We start from the raw sequence: 20,387 nt of genomic DNA on the forward strand, positions 1-20,387 counted from the left end.
TTGTTACTTTTCCACGATTTAACAGAAGAAAAACAAAAACAAAACCAACAGATTGGTATAAAACCAAGTTTAAAAGCTGAGCTAAACCAGGATGGAGATGCAGGCAGACTGATTTGGTTTGGCTTGGTGGATTTAGTTCAAGTGAAAAGAAGTTTTTGCCAAAGCACATAAATCAGGTCATTGAATCACAGGCTCTACGATTCTAAATCAGGTCTGATTCCTCTGCCTGCTTCCTGCCCCTTTCCTGTATAACCTTCCCCCAGGTTAAGGGGGAGCTGAGCACTGTTTGAGGGACGCCTCCCGGCTACCCCCAGCCCTGCTCTCATGGCTCTATCAGCACAGCTGCAGGGAGCTGCTGGGATTTCACCTCTCAGCTCCAGCCCACGGCTCCGGAAGGCTCAGGCTTTCTGGGCTGCACTTCTACCCCCAGTGAGATGGCTGCTGGGGGGGCTTTTTTCCCCCCAAACCGTTCACCTTCGTGCCACGGGGACCCTCTCCATGGGACTCTCCTATTCATTCCTTTCACTGTCAGCTCCTGACAGCCCGTGCCCCCCTCATAGATCTGCCCCAAACCACAGCCCCTGACCCCTTTCAATCTCTGACCCACAACCCCCGACCCCCGCAGCCGCAGAGGCCCCGCGCCCCTCCACACCTCGGCCCCCGCCCCCCCGGCCATGCCCCTCTTTGCCCCCTCCCCGCCGCTGCTGGAGGCACGGCCCAATCCCGTTATCCCGCCGTGTCCTCGCTTCTTCCCATTGGACGAGGTGGCGGAGCGGCGCTGCTAGCAGCCAATAGAAACCGGGCCTGCGGGAGGGGCGGGACATCCTGCGGGCCGGGCCGGGCCGGGCCGTCCCCGCCCCGTTGCTTGCTGCTGCCCGCGGCCTGGGCCTCCGCCGCCGCCCCGCCCCGCGGCCGCCATGCCGCACAGCTTCAAGCCCGGAGACCTCGTCTTCGCCAAGATGAAGGGCTACCCGCACTGGCCCGCCCGGGTGAGCCCGCGGGGCCGCTCCGCGAGGGGAAGGGCTCGGGAGGGGCTGCCCCGGGGCGGCCGGGCTCGGGGCGGAGCGCGCTCCGCAGCGCGGGTCCCTCACGGCCGCTCGCAGCGGGACGGGGCCCGGCGGCACCCGGGGATAGCGGGGCCCGGAGCGGGGCCGGGATCGGGGCGGGCCGGCACCGCAGCCCCGTGCTGCGCTTGGGCCGAGTGGGAGCTGAGGTCCCGCAGTGGCGGTGGGGCTCTGTGCTGGCACCGGGGCCGGCTGGGAGCGGGGGACCCGCGCTGGCGCTGCACCGAGGTCTGAGCCCGGCCGGGGATGGGGCTCTGCTCGGGAGCGGCCCCCGTTCTGACCTCCCGTGCCTGGCTCTCCCCTGGGGCTGTGCCCCCGCCGCCCTGGGCTCCCGCACTGATGCTCGGGCTGAATGGGAACTGAGGCCCTGTGCTGGCATTGAGGTCCCACGCTGGCAATTGGGCCAAGGAGCTGAGGTCCTGCAGTGGCGCATGGGCCAAGCCCCAACCCTGGCCGAGATGGAGAACCCACTCAAGAAAGGCCCCCACCTCGTCCTCCTCTCACAGACCCTTGCAGGGGTCCCCGCTGAGTCTGTACCCCCCAGTGCCCATCCCCAGCCCCGTCCTTCCATCTCCAGCCTCGTCCTTCCACTGCATTGCACGGCCTTGCAAACTCAGAGGACAACAAGAAGAGGGATGGGGGCAGAGCTGCTCTGGGGCAGTGCCCTTTGCTGGGGCAGCACTGGGACACGTTGAGGTGACGCTGATGTATGCAGGGGACTGTGAGCTCTCAAGGTGCAGGAGCAGAGCGAGCTGTACTGTTGTGCTGCGGGCAGAGTGAGGGGTAATGAAGTTCACGTGGTGGGGATGGCCGTCCTGGTGGTCAGCGCTGTGCATCTCCATCCCGAATGGCGGTGCCAACACGGGGCGTGCAGGGCTCGGTTTGAGTTCTGCGGGGCTACGGCTGCGAGGGCTCGGTGGGTCGGTCCGATGGCGAGTGGTGCCGTGCAGGACCGGGGCTGGCACCGGGTGCTGGAGACAACGCTGCTCGGCTGCACCGCGCCAGGAGATCTGGGATGCCAAGCCCTGCACCAACGTGGGGCTGGGGCCCGGCGCCGAGAGGACTCGGCCCTTCCAGCGGGGCGCTCGCATTGCCCACAGCATCTCCTGCTTTAGCTGGCTGCTCCTTTGGGAATGCTCCTCCCGAAGACTCCCCAGCGTGTTATGGGGGCCCCCGAGGCTCCTGCTTGTGCCCCAGCCCAGACCGTGTGGAGCAGACCGAAGGGCACCGGAGCCAGTGCGGCGTGCTGGGAAGAAGACTGGGGTGCCCGTGCGTCCTGCTGGCGGCTGGGCTTTGCCTGTGGCCTGTCTGCAGCCAGGAGGGACCTTCAGGCCACCCGCTGGAGCTGCCACCCCTGGGCTTGGAGGGGGTTTCCCACGCATCCTGACGAGGGGCACATGGTGCCCAGCTATAGCCGTAAAGCATCTGTGCCGGATCCCTTCTGTTCCTCTTCTAGAGCTCCCGCTTGGCCGTAACGCTGCATTAGGACTCTGTGCGTAGCAAGTTCCCTGTCCGGGTGCTTTGTTGCCATGCTTGCCTCCAAGTGTGTGTGTGTGCTGGAGTCCGACGCTGCTAGCCGGGGCTAATGTGCCTTGCAGAGGATGTGCCCAAGCCGCTCTCTCTGACCACCTCCTGCTTTGGGTTTCCTTTCAGATCGATGACATCGCGGATGGTGCTGTGAAACCCCCGCCGAACAAGTACCCCATCTTCTTCTTCGGCACTCACGAGACGTAAGCGCTGCCTCGCCCCCTCTCTGGGCTTTGCCCTGCTGCTTCTGCTCTGGGCTCACCTCTGCTTTGTTTCTCTCCAGCGCCTTTTTGGGCCCCAAAGACCTGTTCCCCTATGAAAAGTATAAGGACAAATATGGGAAACCAAACAAGAGAAAAGGCTTCAACGAGGGATTATGGGAAATCCAGAACAACCCTCATGCCAGTTACAGTGCCCCTCCGGTGAGTGTGGGCCTTGCGTGGCGGGGGGTCAGCAAGGATCCGGGCTGCCTCCAGTTCTCCTTTCCTCCAAGTCGCTCTCCTCCTTTTTCTGCTTGTCACTGCTGTGGTGTCTCTGCGCTTCCATCTCGCAGATTGGCTTTCTCGGGTTGAAATAGCTTCCCCCTTCCTGCCTCTCCTTTCGGTGAGTCGGCCCTCCTTGTCCTCTGCGAGGTAGGCACCTCTGCCCCCATCTTTGAGGTGAAACAGGGATGTGCTGTTTGTGCCTTGCCCAAAGCCACAGAGGATCTCTTTTGTCAGAGTGAGAATGGAGGCTTGCTGGTCCCCGGCTCATGGACCTACCTGTGTGCAGTCCCTCTCTTCATCCATTTCCAAGGTCCTGAGCCAAAAGCCACTGACTGCTCCTTCAGAGCAGGCTGGGGAACGGCTCTTTGCTGTCGATTGTTCGTGTGTACGAGGGGCATTTTGTAACCATTATTGTATGATACAATTTATTGTATAGCGATCTTCAAAGAAGGCGTCCAAAGCAGCTTCATAGGCAGTTGGTCTGAAGAGGCAGAGGAAGGTTTTTAAAGGTGAGCTATGAAGACAAGATGGTCTGGAGGTAGGCAGGCTCAGGTGTGCTGCTGGCAGTGCAGGAGAGGAGCTGTGGTTTGAGTAGCTGTGGGAGAAGGCTGAACCCAAGGATGCAGTTGTAGATAAGGTGAGACCTTGGTGATCTTTGAGAACCTGGAGAGCAACTTCACTTGTATGTAGTGGTGGGAGGGAGGATGGCAGCGGTGAGGAAGGCAGAACCTTCTACTCAAGAGATTGCTCAGCACCACTGTGAACTTCCAGCAGACTTAAGAAACTCATTCCTGAAGGGTCTGCTGTGACTGAGGCCACGACAAAGATCCCAACGAGGCCACAGGTCTCACAGAAGAGACTGAAGTAGAGGCCTTTTTGGTTTTGAGACCTAAGCGAAGCAAAGTGTCAAGAAAAGTCAAAATGATGAGAGTCTTTCCAGCAGCAAGGCTTCAGTGCTGGAAGAACCCCTGCTCTAGGGTCAGCTGCTCCTGCTGTCTGTCAAAAGAATGGAAGAGCCCGGAAGGAGCAGCTCGGGTGCTTTCTTCCCCTTGGATGTGATGTGCCTATATGAGGAACCTCACGGTGGGCTGATGAGAAGCTGGGAGATGTTCCCTGTGTGGAGTGATGGAACAGCATGGAAGAGATCCCAACTGGGCAACAGCAGGGCTGCTGTGCTGGACTCCTTTTGCAGGCCATTCTGATGGGGAACGTGTGTGAGAAGGAAGAGGTCTGGCATGAACTGAGCTGCTGGAGGAAGGACTGAACCACGCCACCCAGCCCTGCTTCTCTGGCACCTGCAAGGCAGAGGAAGGCTGGGGTCCACTCACCCATTGGGGATGTCAAGCTCAGGCTTCTCTAGGGGTCTTTGGCAGAGCATGAGGATGCTGGGGAGGGGAGCAAGGAAGTGGTAGGTGGAGCTGAGCCGGGGGAGCTGGAGGGAAGGTGTTTCTGCTGGTCTTGGGGTGGTGTGGAAGGGGCTTTGGGGAAGGGGGTGCAGGGAGATTAGAAGGGAATCAACAGCACACTCATCCAAGGGCTGTGTGATATTGTCCTTCTGGCCCAGAACAATGCTGAAGGGCCCTGGCTCCTGTTGGGGACCTTACCTGTGCTCTTCTGTGTGTGCTCCTCTCTGCTCAATGCTGCTGTTCGTTGCTTGTCACCCTTTTGTGCCCCTTTTCTCCAGCCTGGCACACTGCAGGCCTTCTGGTGCAATAACATCATTGTTATTTCCATTATCTTTAGCCTGCGAGCTCCTCTGACAGTGACATCCCCGAGAATGACCCGATGGGGGGAAGCGATGCTGGTGATGATGAAGATGATGCTGCCATGGCTGCAGTCACCACAGAGAAAATGGAAAGTGATGAGGACTCAGATCGAGGCAGCGACCACAGCGGGCTCAAGCGAAAATCACTGGCAATGAAAGTGAGTGTGGGCTGAGGCAGTGTGGATGGGGGGGGCTGTCCCAGTCTGAAGGGGGCTGTAGTGTGGTTGTGGGGCCCAGTGTGTGTTCAGGGGTCTTGCAGGCGTTGTGCTTTGTGAAGTGGTGGCGTGGCCAGGTCCTGGTGCACGTCTCTTCTGAGTGCACGTGGCTGTTCCAGTGGGGCTGAGCCGGTAGAGCTGGGCAACCTCTTCCTCCCTTTCTGTTGTGGGAGGAGAGGGGGTGGACTTCTCACTTTGTTGCTTCTCGAGTATCAGATGCCAGTGGCAAAAAGGCCTCGGAAATCTTCAAGTGAAGATCAGGGCAGCCCCTCCCTGACAGAAGAGGAGAACTCAGAAACGTCTTCTGAGTCAGAAAAAAACAGTGACCAGGTAAGAGGGTTTGGGGTATGCTTGCATGGAGGCCAGCGGGATGCTAGTGGGAGAGCAGCACCATCTGTGGAGCCAATGGCACTGAATCAGGGCCTGGAGGAACTGACTGGCTTCACCTTCACGAGGTCTTTCCGCATTTCTTAATATCTGGGTTTTCCTTCAGGACTTTACTCCTGAGAAGAAGCCAGTGGCCAGGGCTCCCCGGAGGATGCCTGCAGGGGGAAGGAAGAAGAAGGTAAAGAGACTCCCGAAGTGGTTTGTCCCTATATGTTGCTACTTTGCTTTCCTCCAGGCTCCATGCGTGATGAGGGCAGCTGGCTTTTGCCAGCACCTGGTGCTGTCTAGGAAGGTGCAGTGGGTGGCTCCTCTGTTGAGCAGGGAGGCTGAGCTCTGTGCTGCCGGGAGGAGTTGGGGCAGGAGGGCTGTGCTGTGGGCTGGGTATAAGTCCAACACCAGAAGAGACCTTGCTTCTGGCTCAGTGACCTGGCTGGGCCCTGCGGTGCTGTGTTTGGGGATGTCAGCTGCTCCTGCTTCCCACATCCAACCCTGCTTTTTAACCTACAGAAAGTGGAGTCTGGCTCCGACTCTGACTCCAAAGTGGATTCAGACTCAGAAATGGGAAATGCGACTGTAGACATGACCAAGTCAGACTCCAACTCCGATTCAGACTCCGACGTGTCTGTTAAAAAGCCTCAACGGGGCAGAAAGCCAGGTAACACCAAGGAGACTTCACCTACTGCAACTGAGCCACTGCTGGCTTCTTCAAGATACTGGAGAGCATGTGAAATTGGCGTCCCCTTCTATTGTGGACAGCATGTCTGAGCACCCCCCGACCCCCTGATTTGGGGCAGTTTTCACAAGAAGCTCCCAGGGCTCTTGCTGAGCATCTCCCCTTTGTTTTGCAGCTGAGAAACCCCCTCCCAAACCCCGTGGTAGGAAACCGAAACTTGAGCGTGTCCCTATCAGCTCCAGCAGCGACAGGTGAGATCAGCTGCAGTGGGATTGGGGTGCTGTGACCCGCTGGGCTGGGGGGAGTCCCCGGCCTCTCTTCTCACAACAAGGGTTCCAAACACACTCTTGTTTTTTGTAGTGATAGTGACAGTGATGTGGACCGTATCAGTGAATGGAAGAGGCGAGATGAGGAGAGGCGGCGGGAGCTGGAAGAGAAGAGGAAGAGGGAACAAGAGGAAGAAATCCGTCGGCTCCGGGAGCAGGAGAAGGAGGAGAAAGAGAAAAGGAAGGAGAAAGCAGAGAAGGGGGAGGAGGTGCACTCAGACAGCGACAGCAGTGCAGATGATGAAGTGGCCAAAAAGGGCAGAAAAGGCCGGGGTAAGGCCCCATCCTCCTCAGACTCTGAGCTGGAGATGGAGAAAGAGGTGAGTACAGGAGGAGAGCTGGTGTCAAATGACAACCCACCCTCTCCTTGCCAGGTCAGTGGGGGCCTCCAGGAGTGGCAGTGACCTGCTGCCTTGGTCTTCTGTTACACTGGAGTTGCAGGAAAGGGTTGTATCCCTAGGGCAGCTGTTCCCTGGGCTCTGGGGGCCTCATCCAGCTTGCATCCCTGTGATGCTCTCCCTCCCACCTCAGTCATCGTTCTGCTCTGCAGATAATGGAAAGGCTTAGCATGGCTTGGCTGAAGCACTGAGAAAGCTTGCAGAGGGCTTCTGACAGCTGTGGTCCCTCACTGGCAGGGGCAGGGTCACTGTTTCATTCTGATGCCTATTTCTCTGTGTAGAGCTGGGCTATGGAAGCATCATACAGATCTGAGTTCTGAAAGGAAGTGTGGGTCTGCCCACACATGCAGGCAGGTATCGCAGGCTGGGTGGGCTGCTTTAAGTACCAGCATATTTACTTCTGGAGCAGCAGATGGCTATGCTGTAACCCAAGTCTTGTTTCTATCTTGTGCAGGGGACAGCCCTGCACCCAGGCCAATGGTGCTGTTTGCCTGTGGCTTGCACCAGTGATATCGTGGGTGCTGGCTGCTGGATTTTCCGGATCACTCCCATATGGGGCTGGGAAGACCAGAGTGGGCCATGGCACTGTGTCCCCCCCCTGCAGTGGTTGGGGTGGGGTGGGGGGGGTTCTCTGCTGCAGTCTGCTTTTGCCTGCATTGTTCTCTCCTTTCAGGTAAAGAAGCCAACGAAGAAGCAGCCCTCAGAGTTGTCAAGGAAACCGAATCAGAAGGAGAAGAGAGGCCGAGCAGAGGAGAAACCACGAAACAAGTCAGCATCTCTCTTTCCTGCACTCAGTGCTCTTTTCTTCTGGGGACAGATCTCCTCTGCTGGTGCCCAGTCCCTTTTGAGGACACCCTGGAGTGGGGATGAACATCTCTGTGGAGCTGTCTGTGACAGCAGCACCCATGGGGGGATTTCTTCTCTCCATTCTCCCAGATCCAAAGGGGCTGATGGAGGTGTCTGGAGAGCACTGGGCTGAGCTCCCTTGTTTTTTTCCAACCCACAGAGGGGAATATCCTTGGGGAATCCCCAGACACCGTGCTTTGAGTTCTGCCTTTCTGCAGTTCTGGGAAGCTGGGGCATGGGGGAGCTGCTGTCTCAAAGCTCCTGCCTGTGTGAGCTCGGAGATGTGTCTGCAAGCATGGGTGGAGTGTGGCAGGGCTCCCTGCTGTTGAGCAGTCTGGAGGATGCACTGGCATGAGCTGTCACCTTTCTTGCTTGCCCAGCAACAGGCAGGTGGTTTCACCTGCAGGCATCCCTTGAATGACCTTTTTCCTTTTTTTTTTTCCCCACAGACCTTTGAAAGTAGAAAGAGGCCGGAAGAAGTCTGACCTGATCCCTGAAAGGAGAATGGAGAAGAAAAAGGGTGAGAGAGAAGTCACAGAAGGGAGAGAGGGGAGCCAGGGCTGGTTCCTTCCCCAGCTGGAGCTAGGGCAGGGTTCTCTCCAGCTGGGATCAGTGTGGCTATGCTTGCACCTTTCCAGCATGGCTGTGGTCCCTGCATCACATTGGAAAGTATTTACAAAGCGTGTAGAGACCACTTTCCTACATAAATTCTTGCCACTTTTGGCACACCCCAGCCCATCCTCCTCATAGAGACCCCTAAGACTGCTTTCAGCCTTGGAGACTTGGGAAGAAGCCAGTCCCCTTTTGGGGGAGAGGTCCTGGGTAGTGGCATGCTCCATACTGATGACCTGATACGTTTTTCTGTCTCTCGCTGCTCCAGAGCCCACAGTTGAAGAGAAACTTCAGAAACTTCACAGTGAGATCAAGTTTGCCTTGAAGGTGGATAACCCGGTGAGTGCTCCAACACATTGGCCTGGCCTGGGAGGTCCCTGGTTGTGTCCTTTGCCACCATGTAGGCCTTGCCAGCTGCTCAGGGCAGATGTATTGATAGTGGGTGCTGTGAGGGAGCTGTGCTCATGGCAGTGCTGGTCCTGGGTGCCCACTGGGAGCTCAAGGCTACACTGGTTGCCCCCTTGGGAGCTGGCAGGGACAGTTCTGACATTCCCATTCCTGTCCTCACAACTGGGAGGTGGTTGTCCTCTCACCTGAGCTGAGCTAGTGGAGTTGGGGCTGGAGTACTGTAGGATTGGTTTCTCCCTTGAGGCAGATCCAGAATTTTGCTGAAAAACCCCATAGGGGTTTAGCAAATGAAGTCTCTCCTGCTCCCAAGTTATTCCCCCTGCTGCCTGTGCAGAGAGAGATGTAATATGTAATCCGCAGAGAGACTTCCAGGCAGTTTCTGATCTTGGTGCCATCCTTGCAGGACATCAAGCGGTGCCTGAATGCATTGGAAGAGCTGGGAGCACTCCAGGTCACCTCTCACATCCTCCAGAAACACACTGATGTGGTGGCTACTCTGAAGAAGGTATGGCAGGTGGAGGATTGAGCATCCACTGGAGGGCACGGGCCTGCTTAGGGCACTACACCTGCAAGGGTGTCCCTCTTTCTGTTGCAGATCCGTCGCTATAAAGCAAACAAGGACGTCATGGAGAAGGCTGCTGAAGTCTACACCCGGTTGAAGTCGCGTGTCCTAGGACCAAAGATGGAAGCAATCCAGAAAGCTAACAAAGCTGGGCCTGAGAAGGACAAGGGGGATGTGGAGAAAGGCCAGGAGAAGCTGTCAGGAGGGGAGACACAGAATGAGAAGGGAGAAGAGGAGATGAATGCTGGTAATGTGCCCTGCACGTCTTGGGGTGGTTCCCTTCTCTGTCTGGGTGTGTAGCAATCCCAGGACTGTGCTCAAGGCACAGCTGGTCCCCCTGTGGACCTGTGTCTAGCTCATGTCAGGCTGTGGAGCTGCCTGGAGAAGGGGCAGTTTCATGCCAGCTTCCCCCACAGAGTCTAGGGACTGCGTTTTTAAGTGAGACTTTGTGGGATGAATATCAGACACTCGTGGCAGTAAGGGCAGAGGGCAACCTCAGTCCCCACACCCTGGTTTTGAGTGCCTCTGGGGCAGCTTTTGGGCCAGGCTCACTCTTTGAGCCGTTGTCCAGGGCACCAGGGAGATGAAGGAATGTGGAGACGCCCTTGGAAGGGCTCTTGCACAGGCAGCTGGTGGCTGGGATCTTCCTTTGTCTCATGGCTGCGAGCCCAGCAGTCAGTCCCTGGCTGAGCACGTCTTAATAATGGTGTAAGAGCTTTCCTGGAGGGGACAGTGGGGAAAATCCATGCTGAGGTCAGCCTCTCGGCTTGGGCAATTGAGTCTTCGGGGCCACTCTAATAGCTGTCTTGGTAAGGCCACAGTTGGGATCCCCATGCTGTGGGCTTGGCTGTGTATCAGGACAACCTGCTGTGCTGCTCCCAGTGGTGTCCAGCCCCTTGGGTGGGGTGGGGTGGGTGAGAACTGCCCCAGGAGCCCAAGCATCCCAGCCTGTCTCTTTACAGACTTGTCAGGTCCTGTGAATGGTGAATCCTTGTCCCAAAAAACGGAGGGCACAGAGGAGCAGGAGAGAGACAAAAGCCGAGGGCCAGGAGCTGGAGAGCTGGAGGCACCCAGCGAGGAGGCCCATAACAAGTGAGTGGACGAGGGGCAAATGCAGCACAGAGGAGCTCCTTGGCATCTGCCATGCATCCAGCCTCAGCTCTGCAGGAGGCTGAGCTCCTGTTTGGCCACATCTGGGGGATTTCATGGGCTGTAGGGCTTTTCCTGGCTTGGGAAGGGGATGCTGGAGGGGTCAAAGCAGGGGAGACGTTTGCTGAGGTGGTGCCTGTGCTCTCCTTGCAGCATGCAGGATTATCCTAGCGCCGAACGGGAGAGGGTTCGTGGGGAGTCAGAGTCTGTGGATGATGCAGAAGAGAGCTGAGGATGAGGAGAGCTGAGCACGTTGGGACTGCCCGCAGGAGGATGTGGAGGGGCCACATAACCTGCTCTGAAGGGAGACCGGCCTCTGCCTTGCCCATCTTTGCGTTACTTCACTAAGTCACACAGTAGCTGATGTCCTAGGTCTTGTCCTGTGCCCCCGACCCCGTGAAAGCACTGAACGTGGGGGGAGACTGTGCTGTTTTGTCTGTATTTGTCCCCTCTTCTTTTTTTTTTTCTCCTTCCCTCCTCCCCCTCCCCAACCTAATTTCTTGTGATTTCAACCGACATGAAATGAATATAAAGGGTTTTTTAATGAAAAACACAAAGAGCCATAGTGTCTATTTCTTAAGGCATCGCTGACTGTGACTAAGGGTGGGCAGGAGCCTCCCTCATCCCTTTGTCCCTGCCCAGGGCTGGGACCAGAGCAAATCCCCAAGGGTCCCCATTCCTTTTGGGCCCTGAGCTGGGCTGAGCACCCAGGGTTGGCCCTGTCCCTGCCACAGCTGTCCCCAAGGGGTGACAGTGGGGCCTGGCTGCGCTTCCAGCCTTCTTTCTTCATTTTCCAGTGCTGCAGCCCCACTCAGGAAGGGACACGAGGACTTCTTCCCCCCCACCCCGCAGTGGGAGATCCTCACACTGTTGCTCTGAGCCCCTTTCTCCCTCCTGTGCTGTTCTCTCTAGCTGGTTGCAGCTGCTGGAGCCTGCTCCCTCTGCTCCAGCAGTTGCAGCAGGGCTGCCACCTGCCTTTGGATGAGCACAGTAAAATTGTGTCTTCTCCCTTATGTTGGCTGGGGGACTCACCAAAGTGGCAGCATCCTGCCTTGTGCTGGGCAGCATCTTCGTCTGTCTGTCTGTCTTTCTGCTCTTTTGCAAGAGGAATCTGAAGCTTTTGTACGTGTAAAATAAAGATGTTCCCAGCCCAACCAGATGCTGCATCGTGTCCTGTTTGTGCCATGGGGCAGGCAGTGCCAACACGGGGTGGTGCGCCCCGATCCCAGGCTGGTGTTGCTGTAACCGTACCCAGGGGAGCCTGTGCTCTTTGCCAGGGTTTATTTCACGTTCCACCCGTCCATAAACAAAACCCAAATAAACCTCGCTTCCTTCTTGCCCAATTTTTGGGAAGTCAGGTCTTGGGGTTGGCCAAACCATGAGTCATCCCAGCAAAGGGGCTTCTGTGGGCATCACTCCGGAGCCGTGGGTGAGCTAACAGTCAGATACAGCTTGTGAACCAGATCTGGGCAGGTACTGTGAGATCAGAGCCAGAGGTCTGTACTCCCTGGGAGCCTCTGACCCTCACAATCATAGGATGGCCTGGGTTGAAAAGGACCATAATGATCATCTGGTCTCAAGCCCTCCAGTCCCAGGCTCTGTACAGCACTGGGGGAGGCCCAGCATGGAGCTCAGCATCAGGACAGCCCCTGCTGGTGCCACTATTGGAAGCCCCCACCCCTGGAAGACCACATAGGGCCACATGCCCTCATTCCTCCTTCCAGCAGAGGCCCCAGGAAGGGCTTTAAGTGGTGGGAAGGAGATAAGCAAGGCAGACCCTGAGGTGGAACTGAGGTTCCCAACCCCACCAGCCCCATTTCCCCCAAGAAGGCTTAGACCATTGCAAAACTGAACTGAGTTTATTGCTTTACCCACCCCAAGCTGCAGCCCCCTCCCCACCAGGCACCATCACTGGGGGCAGATGCAGCCACAAGGATGGGAAGAGCAAGGGCCTGAAGGCACCAAAGGTGACAAGTGGTGGCTAGAGAAGATGGAGAGCTGGCCAACAAGAGCTGGAGCAGCCATAGGCACTGGGGGAAGCTAAGGCACTTTGCTGGCACCGCTCTGGCCAAGGGAACACCCAGGATGGGCAGAGAGGGAAGTTAATGGGTACTCGGGCAGGAATGGATTAGTAGGAGCTCTGATTTCAGCTTGGGAACCCCCCCCAGGGGCTGCTATTCCCCCTGCACGCTCTGCCCCTGCTGCACGGAAGGAGCAAAGGGCCCCACCAGCCAGGACAGGGGGGTGTTGTGTGCCACGTGCTCCACCAGCTCATCCATCAGCTCACGGGCTTTGGTAGCGTGGACACGAGCCCGTGCCACTGCACTGCCTGTCAGCTCCTGCAGGGAGGTGGCCGAGGTCAGGCTGGCACGGAGCTCCTCCACGTTGTGCCGGACCTGTGCTGCCGTGTCCTGGATGCTGGCGGGGAGGCCCTGCAGGCTGCACACCAGGGGCTGGCAGGTGCTGTGCAGCTGCTGAGCCAAGCCCTGCAGCAGGGCCAGCACACCCGACTCCACCGTCTGCGTGGGGACAAAAGGTGGGGTGAGCACTGCAGGGAAACCGGGGTGGCCCTGGGGACCCCTCCTGCCCCGCTCTGCTTACTGCTGGTGGCACCAACTCCTTGCCACCGCCGGGCTGCTTGGTGCTCCACTCCAACCACAGCTGCTGCAGCTTCTCCTGCCCTCCCTGCAGCTTCTGGTCCACGCCTTGCTTGAGATGCTCCACCTGCAGCAGGGGGAAAAGCAGGGGGTGGGTGGCTGACCCCAGCCCAGAGGTGGGGGTGGGGATGGTCCTACCAGGTCGAGGGCACGCTGGAGCTGGCCCAGCACGTCGTGGCTGCTGGAACGGGCGCTCTGCAGCTTGCCCAGGGAGTGCTGGAGGGCACGGTGCTGCAGCTTGGCTGACAGAGAGCCCAGGCGTACAAAGTAGCTCTGCTGCTTCTTCTGCTGCTCGGGTTCAAAGCCCTCCACAGCCGTGGCAAGCTTGGCTGGGGGAAAGGAATCCATCAGCTGGGCCCCCACCCCACCACTGACCTCCACATAGAGCCAGTGCTGCCCCACCTGGGCTCTCCCCACACTGACTCTCCCCCCCAACTCCACACACTGCCATCAGACCCTTACCCAGCTCCTCATCTGTCATAGGCAGGTAGTGGTCCACCAGCTCCTCCGACTTCTCCAGCATGGAGCCCACCCCGCTGGCCACCATCTGGCCCACAGTGGAGCCCATCACGGTGGTGACACCGCTGCTCACCGCCGACTTGGTCAGCTCCACGCTGCCCTGCACGGCCCCTTTGGTCATATCCATCACTCCCGTCACCCGGCTGCTCACTGCATCCTTGGCCCCGGCCACGGTGGAGGTCAGGACATCCCTGGCCCCCGTCACCGTGGATGTCACCAGCTGCTTGGTGTCCGAGATGAGCTGGTGGGAATAATAAAGCCCTGGTAGGCAGCGCTGGGGCAGATCCCATTGCGCCACGCACCCCACGTTACCTTCTCAGTGGGCTGCTGCAGGATGGGCAGCTTCTCCTCCAGCTTATCCAGCCCTTTGCACGCGTATTCATTGGCAGTGGATACTAAAAAGCCCCCGGAGAAGAAACAAACAACTCAGATGTGTGACCCCATAACGCTCCCCAGCCCCGCATCTGCGGGCTGCCCCACTCACTCTGTGGCTCCAGCTTGGTGAGGATGGGCTGCGCCCCACTGACGGCCGCTGCTGTCAGAGTCCTCACCCCCTTCTCGGCAGCATCGCACACCGAGCGGACGTAGGGGTGGCTGCCCTTGGTGGAGTTGTAGGCGCTGGACACGATGCCGCAGGCGGAGCTCACCAGGGGCAGGTTGGCCACCCGCGTCCCGATGCTCTGTGCACCGCAACGGGGGCAGTGAGAGCGCAACGCAGCCCCGAATCCCTCGTGGTTGGGGATGGGGTCGTTGATGGGGCGGGTCGCCGTCCCTCCCCACCGCCCGCAGCCCCGACCCCACGCAGGAGGGCTCCCCCGGCCCCACTGACCTGCTGCTGCTCCTCAGCTTTGGGCTGCGCTGCGCCATCCTCGCTGGCGGCCATGGCGGGGCTGCAGGGGAAGCAGTGCGGGGCTGAGCGGGAGGGCAGCACCCCAAAAACTGCACGGTGGGGGGGAGGAGGGGGATGAAAACCCCGGAAGAGAGAACCCCACGCTGCCCCCCCACCCCACCCCGGCGGTCCCCTCCTTTCCCCACGAGCGGAACCCCGGGCTCGCACACCCAGCTCAGGGGGGTCCCGCTCCGCTCACCGACCTCCCCGAAGCTCCCACCCAGGACGGGGCGGTTCGGTCCCCGCCCACCCCCAACACGGAGCGGTGGCGGCGGCTTCCAGGAGAGGGGGGGACGCACAGCAGCTCCGGGCTCAGACCGGAACACCCCCAATAACCCCCGACCCCACTCACCGCCTCACTGCTACTCGCAGCGTTCCTTTTGGGGCCGCTCCCCCCCTCCGCTTTTATGGCCCCGGGTCCCGCCCCGTGCGCATGTGACCCGGTCCCACCCTACCGGGGGCGGCCCGGGAGCAGTGACCGACGGCGCAGTTCTTCCCCAGCAGAACGGGCAGTTCTACCCCCTGCACGGCGCTCCCCGTAACCCCCCCCCCTCCTCCCCCCCCACCCCCCCCACCCCCCCACGGCTGTCAGACTCTCCCCGCCCCCCCGCCGCCCCCCGACGTGGGGATGCCCGCACCGTGGGAAGCGGCGGCGGTGATAACGGGGCCGAAGTCCGCTGCCACCCGACGGCGGGGCACAGTCCGGGGCCACTCGGCCACCTCCACGCCCGCATGGAGCCGCCCCCCCCCCCCCCCCCCCCCCGCCCTTTTCCGGCTCTATGTGTCCCCCTCCCTCCCTCCCTCCCTCCCCCAACTCAGCGTGAGGCACACAGCGCCGGGTTGGGGGTTGTTTGGTTTGATTTGCTCTCTTTCACGTGCTCTGAAAGCTGCTAAGACAAGGAATCCTGACTCCATCTGGGCTCGGGGACACGGGCGAGACGGGCGTTTTCCACGTGCCACCATCCCCTTGCGTCCATCACGGGTCCCACGCCGGGCCACCGAGTCCATCCTGCTGCTGGCCCCATTGGGGTTGGCTTCCCTCTGCGCAGCCGTTGGGCTCGGCGCTCACCCCGTGTCCCACGCACACGCAGCCATCCCACTTAGCCATCTCAATGGGGCAGTCCTCCGGGTACTCCACGAGGACGGGGGCAAAGGGTCCCACGATCCAGGGCAGGGCCGCGTGCTGCCCCACGTACTCCAGGAGCTCATCGATGCTCAGCTGCGCTTGCAGGACGCGCTGCCGGCTCTGCTCCAGCACCATGCCAGACAGGTCATGGAAGGAGCGAGCGCGGGACAGGGAGCTGTGCAATCCCTCCACGCCGTGCCTCACGTGCCCTACTGTGTCCTGCACGCCCCTCGGCAGCCCGCGGATGGGGAGGTGGGCGCAGGCGGCCCGCAGCTGCCGCAGGAGCCCTCGCAGCATGGCCATGGTCCTCACCTCCACCTGCAAAGCAGAGAGGAGGCGGCGCTGCGGGCACAGCCCCGACCCCGTTGCCTCACAGCCCGGTGCAGAGCGGCCCTGCCATACCTGGTGGTCCTCCATGGGCGCGTCGTCCTGCAGGCTCCACTCCAGCCACATGCGGTGCAGGTGCTGCCGGGCGCTGTGCAATGAGCCCTGCTCTACCTAAAGGATGGAGAGCACCGGGAGTGCGCCGCGGTGGTCCGGGTGGGGGACGTGGGGATGGCTGCAGCCTTACCAGCTCGATGATGCGATGCAGGCCGCTCAGGGCTTGCTGGGCACTGTGCTGAGCCCACCGCAGCTCTCCCAGTGACCGCCGTAGCGCGCGGTGCTTCAGCTTGGCTGAGAGCGAACCCACGCGCACCATGCAGCTCTGCCGCCGTCGCCGCTGCTCCCGTGAGGTCACCCCGGTGCCACCTGCTGCAGGGTGACGGTGAGAGCTGCACCGGGTGCAGAGCATCCCCGAGGATGCACCCTGAGCTCCGTGTCACAGCGCGGGGTGCTCGGCTCCCAGTCATGGGAGGTGTTCCCTCCGCCCCTGCGGTCACCTCTGCGGTGACACAGCGCCAACTCTGCCCTCCACTGTCCCGTGCTGAGCTATAAATACCCGGCTCAGGCAGGCTGGTGGCACAGGGCTATATTTGCTCTCTGCTTTCCAGGTGAGAGTTCACCCACCGCTGCTCCGTGTTCCCCCATGCAGGGGACATCCTCTGGGTCACGGTGGCTCCGCGGGGCTCAGCGCTGCCCTGACAGAGGGCTGGGGGCTGCTCTGCAGGTGGGACTCTCAGTGCCCACACCCCCACCGTGGCACCCAGAGCCCACAGTACCAGAGCAGTGCTGAGCCCCGGGGATGGGGTTCAGTCCCAACAGTGGCTGACACCCCCTAAAAGGAAGGAGAAGGCTCAGCACAGTGCTGCAGGCACTCACCCGGCCCCCCATCCATCCCAGGCAGGTAATGCCCCATCAGCTCCTCCGACTTCTCCAGCACTGTGTCGGTCCCATTTGCCAGCAGCTGACCCAGCCGGGTGCCCACAACGGTGCCAATGCTGCAGCTCAGCATCCGCTGCGTCCTCTCCACGCCGCCCCTCACCGCCCCATAGGCCATTCCCACGGCACCGCTCACTGCTTCCCGCACACCCATCACTGTGCACAACACCAACTCCTTGGTCCCCGCCACCACCTGGAGGGCACAGAATGGGGCAGTTTTGACCCAGCAGCCCACGCAAGGCCGGCCTGCCCCACAGAGGCATTACCTTCTCAGTGGGCTGCTGCAGGATGGGCAGCTTCTCCTCCAGCTTATCCAGCCCTTTGCACGCGTATTCATTGGCAGTGGATACTAAAAAGTCCCCGGAGAAGAAACAAACAACTCAGATGTGTGACCCCATAACGCTCCCCAGCCCCGCATCTGCGGGCTGCCCCACTCACTCTGTGGCTCCAGCTTGGTGAGGATGGGCTGCGCCCCACTGACGGCCGCTGCTGTCAGAGTCCTCACCCCCTTCTCAGCAGCATCGCACACGGAGCGGACGTAGGGGTGGCTGCCCTTGGTGGAGTTGTAGGCGCTGGACACGGTGCTGCATGCAGAGCTCACCAGGGGCAGGTTGGCCACCCGCACCACCACGCTCTGCTGTAGGGTGGCAATGGGGACAGTGAGACGGGACCCCGCGGTGCCCCCCCAGCCCACGGGCCGTCCCCATAGCCCTACCTGCAGCTCTTCTCGTGCCGGTGCTGCGTTGTTGGCTGACATCGCTGCGGTGGAGGGAAGAAAGGACACGCGGTGCTGAGCACTGCAAACTCATGGCACGAGTGGAAGGCACCCGGAGGCCACTGAACCGCTGGGGATGGGGATTTTAGGGGGGTGGATGAGGGGGTGGATGGGGCTCCGTTCTGGGGCTCACCTCCCACCCCACCAGGATGCACTGGGGTTGGGTCTGCGAGGGGTGGAAGCGGGGCCGGACACCTGGGCGTCCCTCGAGGTGGCCCACGCGGGGATCCACGCTGGAGACGTGGCTGCGTCCCCGCACCTCGGGGTGGGCACGTCCGTGGGGTCCGTACAGGAGGGTCCGCGTGGGAAAGGTCCCTGCGGGGCGAGGGTCCCTGGGGAGGGGGTGGGGGTGCAGGACTCCCTCCGTCCTCCAGGGGGCGCTGGAGGGGGGGGGGGGGTCCCCGCCGCCCCCAAGGGGTCCAAGGGGTCCCATGGGACATCGCGGTGCCCCCGCCGCCCCCATCCTCGGACCCCCGGACCCTCCCGTCGGTAATTTCCCCCCCTCCCGCTCTCCTGCTGTCGCAGAGCCCCAGCGCCGTACTCACTGCGGGGAGGGGGGGTGGGGTGGGGTGGGATATCGCGACCTCCGGTCACGATCGAGATTCCCGGTCGCGATCGTAACCCCTCCTCGTTCCCCACCCAACGCCGCCTTCATAGCGAGTCGGGAGCCAATCAGCGAAGGGGCGGGGCGCTCCTCCGCCAATCGGGACGGAGGGGCGGGACTTTGGGGGACGGGATGCGGCCACGCGGGGACTCCCGGCCCCCTACACAGCGACCCCGTGCCAGGTGTCCCCATCCACGTGTCCCCATCCAGGTGTCCCCGAGCAGGATGTCCCACAACGGGTGGCCCTATACCGCTGGTGTTCCCCCGCCGGCACTCCCCGGTTGTCCCCGTACTGAGTGTCCCTTTGCTGTGGGTGTCCCCGTGTCCGTTGTTCCCATAGCGAGTGACCCCTCACCAAGCGTCCCCTTCCCGTGCGTCCCCGTGACAAGCATCTTCAGACCACGATTGCCCACGCCGGGTGCTCCCATGCAGTGTCTTTGTGTCACACCTCCCCATGCCAGCGCCCCATGGCCCCTCTCTCTGTCCCCAGGGCTCAGTGTCACCCAGATGGGGAATGTGGGGACATCGTGTTGCCCAGGAGGGCCACCCCAGGGGGTCAGGCTGGCCTGGATGGGAGTGGGCACAAGCAGGGGACATGGAGGGGATGGGGTGGGCTTGGGCACGGGACATGGCAGCCATCACTGCCTTTCATCCATGAGCGTCACAGGACAACACAGATGGCAGTGCAGCAGAGCGAGGAGAATCCATTTAATGAGGTCTTGTAAGGATGGGGACAGGGAGATGGGACGTGGGATGGTGTGAGCCAGGTGGGGTTGCGCTGGGGGCCTTTGGGATGGAGCGGGTAGGATGGGGATGGCGGCCACTGGGATGGGGATGGGAATCGTTGGGATGGGGACAGCGCTGTTCTCATTGCCTCAGTTTCCCTGGGAGGGTTGCAGGGGGAGGACACGGCGCTGAGCCCCTTGCCTAGTGATCCAGGGGACTCTGTTTGTCCCCTCCATGCTGGCAGCCCTCATCCCCGGCCTGGCTCACAGCAGTCACCTCCTGCCCCCGGTGCTGTGCAGGACTGGCACAGCGTGTGGCACGGGCAGCGATGAGCTGCGGGGCCGCATCCTGCAGCAGTGCCAGCAGGGAGCAATCGCAGGCCCAGGGGTTCCCCGACATGTCGAGGGACAGCGGGGGGCCGGGGGGGGAGCGGGGAGGCAGCTGCAGAGCCTGCAGATGGTTGTGTGCCAGGTCAAGGACACGGAGATGGAGCAGCGGGGAGAAAATGCCATCGGGCAGCACCTGCAGGGTGTTGTTCTGCAGGAAGAGCAGGCGCAGAGAAGGGGTGGGCGCGAAGAGGGTGGGAGGCAGTGCACGGAGCTGGTTGCCCTCCAGGTCGAGCCTCTCGAGCATCTGCAGGCCCACAAATGTGTCAGCAGAGAGGTGCTGCAGGTGATTGTGCGCCAGGTCCAGGCTGCGCAGGGAGCGCAGAGGGCGGAGGGCGGCGGGGGGCACCTCGAGCAGAGCGTTGCCCGCCAGGTTGAGCCAATGCAGCTGGGTCAGGTGCACAAACCAGGAGGGCTGCAGTGCCTGCAGAAGGTTCCCTTGCAGCACCAGGTGCCGCAGGTGGATGGAGGGATGGAAAATGCCAGCAGGGAGGTCGGGCAGGAGGTTGTCGGTCAGGTCGAGGGTGCGCAGAGTGGGTACGGGTTGCAGCAGGGCCTCTGGAAGCACGGCCAGGTGGTTGGAGGAGAGGTGCAGCTCCTGCAGGCGGGGCAGCCCGGCCAACGCGTTGGGGGATATGGTGGTCATAGCAGTGAACTCCACTGAGATGGCCACGGTGGTGGGGGGAAGTCCGGAGGGGAAGGTGCTGAGAGTGGGCTCCGTGCAGATGAAGTGCGTGGCGTTGGGCTGTGGGTGGCATGGTGCAGCATGGCTGTATGGCAGCAGCAGCAGCAGCAGCGGCAGCGGCGGTGGTGGTGGCAGAATGTGACCCAGCAGTGCCATAGTGCTGGTGCTGTGGGCAGGCAGCTTAATATCACCCCAGGGGTTGTGCCCTGCACTGCTCCCACCACCACCCCTCGGTGCCCCCGGGCAGGGGATGCACCACAGCCCCCATATCTCCCTCCTCACC

General features: G+C 61.0%; 4 protein-coding genes across 13 annotated transcripts; 1 reads left to right on the forward strand and 3 right to left on the reverse strand.

The window, feature by feature from the left end:
* The first annotated feature begins 892 nt into the window (after positions 1–892).
* HDGFRP2 (hepatoma-derived growth factor-related protein 2) lies at positions 893–11,574 on the forward strand. Of its 4 annotated transcripts, none has more exons than XM_004948799.5 (16): positions 893–989; positions 2,718–2,794; positions 2,875–3,013; positions 4,820–4,999; positions 5,267–5,386; positions 5,550–5,621; positions 5,951–6,098; positions 6,292–6,367; positions 6,477–6,762; positions 7,514–7,608; positions 8,136–8,206; positions 8,567–8,637; positions 9,110–9,211; positions 9,302–9,515; positions 10,231–10,360; positions 10,571–11,574. In XM_004948799.5, exons 1-16 carry the CDS (start codon positions 918–920, stop codon positions 10,647–10,649), a joined length of 1,932 nt encoding a protein of 643 aa, XP_004948856.2. In that variant the 5' UTR covers positions 893–917; the 3' UTR covers positions 10,650–11,574. The 4 variants fall into 4 exon arrangements, with proteins under 4 accessions (XP_004948856.2, XP_001235458.3, XP_004948857.2 ...); XM_001235457.7 differs by having other exon boundaries at positions 5,273–5,386; XM_004948800.5 differs by lacking the exons at positions 2,718–2,794; positions 2,875–3,013.
* Positions 11,575–12,257: 683 nt separating this feature from the next.
* PLIN4 (perilipin 4) lies at positions 12,258–15,164 on the reverse strand. 7 transcript variants are annotated; one of them, XM_040653457.2, is made up of 8 exons: positions 15,121–15,164; positions 14,423–14,483; positions 14,078–14,273; positions 13,906–13,988; positions 13,537–13,834; positions 13,213–13,403; positions 13,019–13,141; positions 12,258–12,936 (listed from the first exon to the last, which is right to left on the reverse strand). In XM_040653457.2, the coding sequence occupies exons 2-8, from the start codon at positions 14,474–14,476 to the stop codon at positions 12,592–12,594; spliced, it is 1,290 nt and encodes a 429-aa protein (XP_040509391.1). In that variant the 5' UTR covers positions 14,477–14,483; positions 15,121–15,164; the 3' UTR covers positions 12,258–12,591. The 7 variants fall into 7 exon arrangements, with proteins under 7 accessions (XP_040509391.1, XP_040509390.1, NP_001304017.2 ...); XM_040653456.2 differs by having other exon boundaries at positions 14,423–14,532; NM_001317088.2 differs by lacking the exon at positions 15,121–15,164 and adding an exon at positions 14,835–14,862.
* A 140-nt stretch (positions 15,165–15,304) lies between these two features.
* PLIN5 (perilipin 5) lies at positions 15,305–18,029 on the reverse strand. Its single transcript, XM_015300019.4, has 8 exons — positions 17,837–18,029; positions 17,644–17,687; positions 17,367–17,565; positions 17,195–17,277; positions 16,869–17,121; positions 16,180–16,361; positions 16,011–16,106; positions 15,305–15,926 (listed from the first exon to the last, which is right to left on the reverse strand). The coding sequence occupies exons 2-8, from the start codon at positions 17,683–17,685 to the stop codon at positions 15,459–15,461; spliced, it is 1,323 nt and encodes a 440-aa protein (XP_015155505.2). The 5' UTR covers positions 17,686–17,687; positions 17,837–18,029; the 3' UTR covers positions 15,305–15,458.
* A 1,205-nt stretch (positions 18,030–19,234) lies between these two features.
* LRG1 (leucine rich alpha-2-glycoprotein 1) lies at positions 19,235–20,260 on the reverse strand. The gene has a single exon (XM_003642865.6). It carries the CDS (start codon positions 20,258–20,260, stop codon positions 19,235–19,237), a length of 1,026 nt encoding a protein of 341 aa, XP_003642913.2.
* Between the last annotated feature and the right edge of the window lie 127 nt (positions 20,261–20,387).

The sequence above is a fragment of the Gallus gallus genome, chromosome 28 (assembly GCF_016699485.2).
Source record: "Gallus gallus isolate bGalGal1 chromosome 28, bGalGal1.mat.broiler.GRCg7b, whole genome shotgun sequence".
Classification (NCBI taxonomy): Eukaryota; Metazoa; Chordata; class Aves; order Galliformes; family Phasianidae; genus Gallus; species Gallus gallus.

Excerpts from the sequence above, each read along its gene's own strand:
- PLIN4 (XM_040653457.2), bottom strand. The coding sequence starts at position 14,476 with ATGGCCGCCAGCGAGGATGGCGCAGCGCAGCCCAAAGCTGAGGAGCAG. Across the intron at positions 14,274-14,422 it reads AAGCTGAGGAGCAGCAGCAG|AGCATCGGGACGCGGGTGGC; the intron begins GTCAGTGGGGCC and ends TGCGGTGCACAG. Across the intron at positions 13,404-13,536 it reads TATGACAGATGAGGAGCTGG|CCAAGCTTGCCACGGCTGTG; the intron begins GTAAGGGTCTGA and ends CCTTTCCCCCAG.
- LRG1 (XM_003642865.6), bottom strand. The coding sequence starts at position 20,260 with ATGGCACTGCTGGGTCACATTCTGCCACCACCACCGCCGCTGCCGCTG.
- PLIN5 (XM_015300019.4), bottom strand. The coding sequence starts at position 17,685 with ATGTCAGCCAACAACGCAGCACCGGCACGAGAAGAGCTGCAG. Across the intron at positions 17,566-17,643 it reads CGGCACGAGAAGAGCTGCAG|CAGAGCGTGGTGGTGCGGGT; the intron begins GTAGGGCTATGG and ends GCCACCCTACAG. Across the intron at positions 17,278-17,366 it reads CACCAAGCTGGAGCCACAGA|TATCCACTGCCAATGAATAC; the intron begins GTGAGTGGGGCA and ends GGGACTTTTTAG.
- HDGFRP2 (XM_004948799.5), top strand. The coding sequence starts at position 918 with ATGCCGCACAGCTTCAAGCCCGGAGACCTCGTCTTCGCCAAGATGAAG. Across the intron at positions 2,795-2,874 it reads TTCTTCGGCACTCACGAGAC|CGCCTTTTTGGGCCCCAAAG; the intron begins GTAAGCGCTGCC and ends GTTTCTCTCCAG. Across the intron at positions 8,207-8,566 it reads GAGAATGGAGAAGAAAAAGG|AGCCCACAGTTGAAGAGAAA; the intron begins GTGAGAGAGAAG and ends TCGCTGCTCCAG.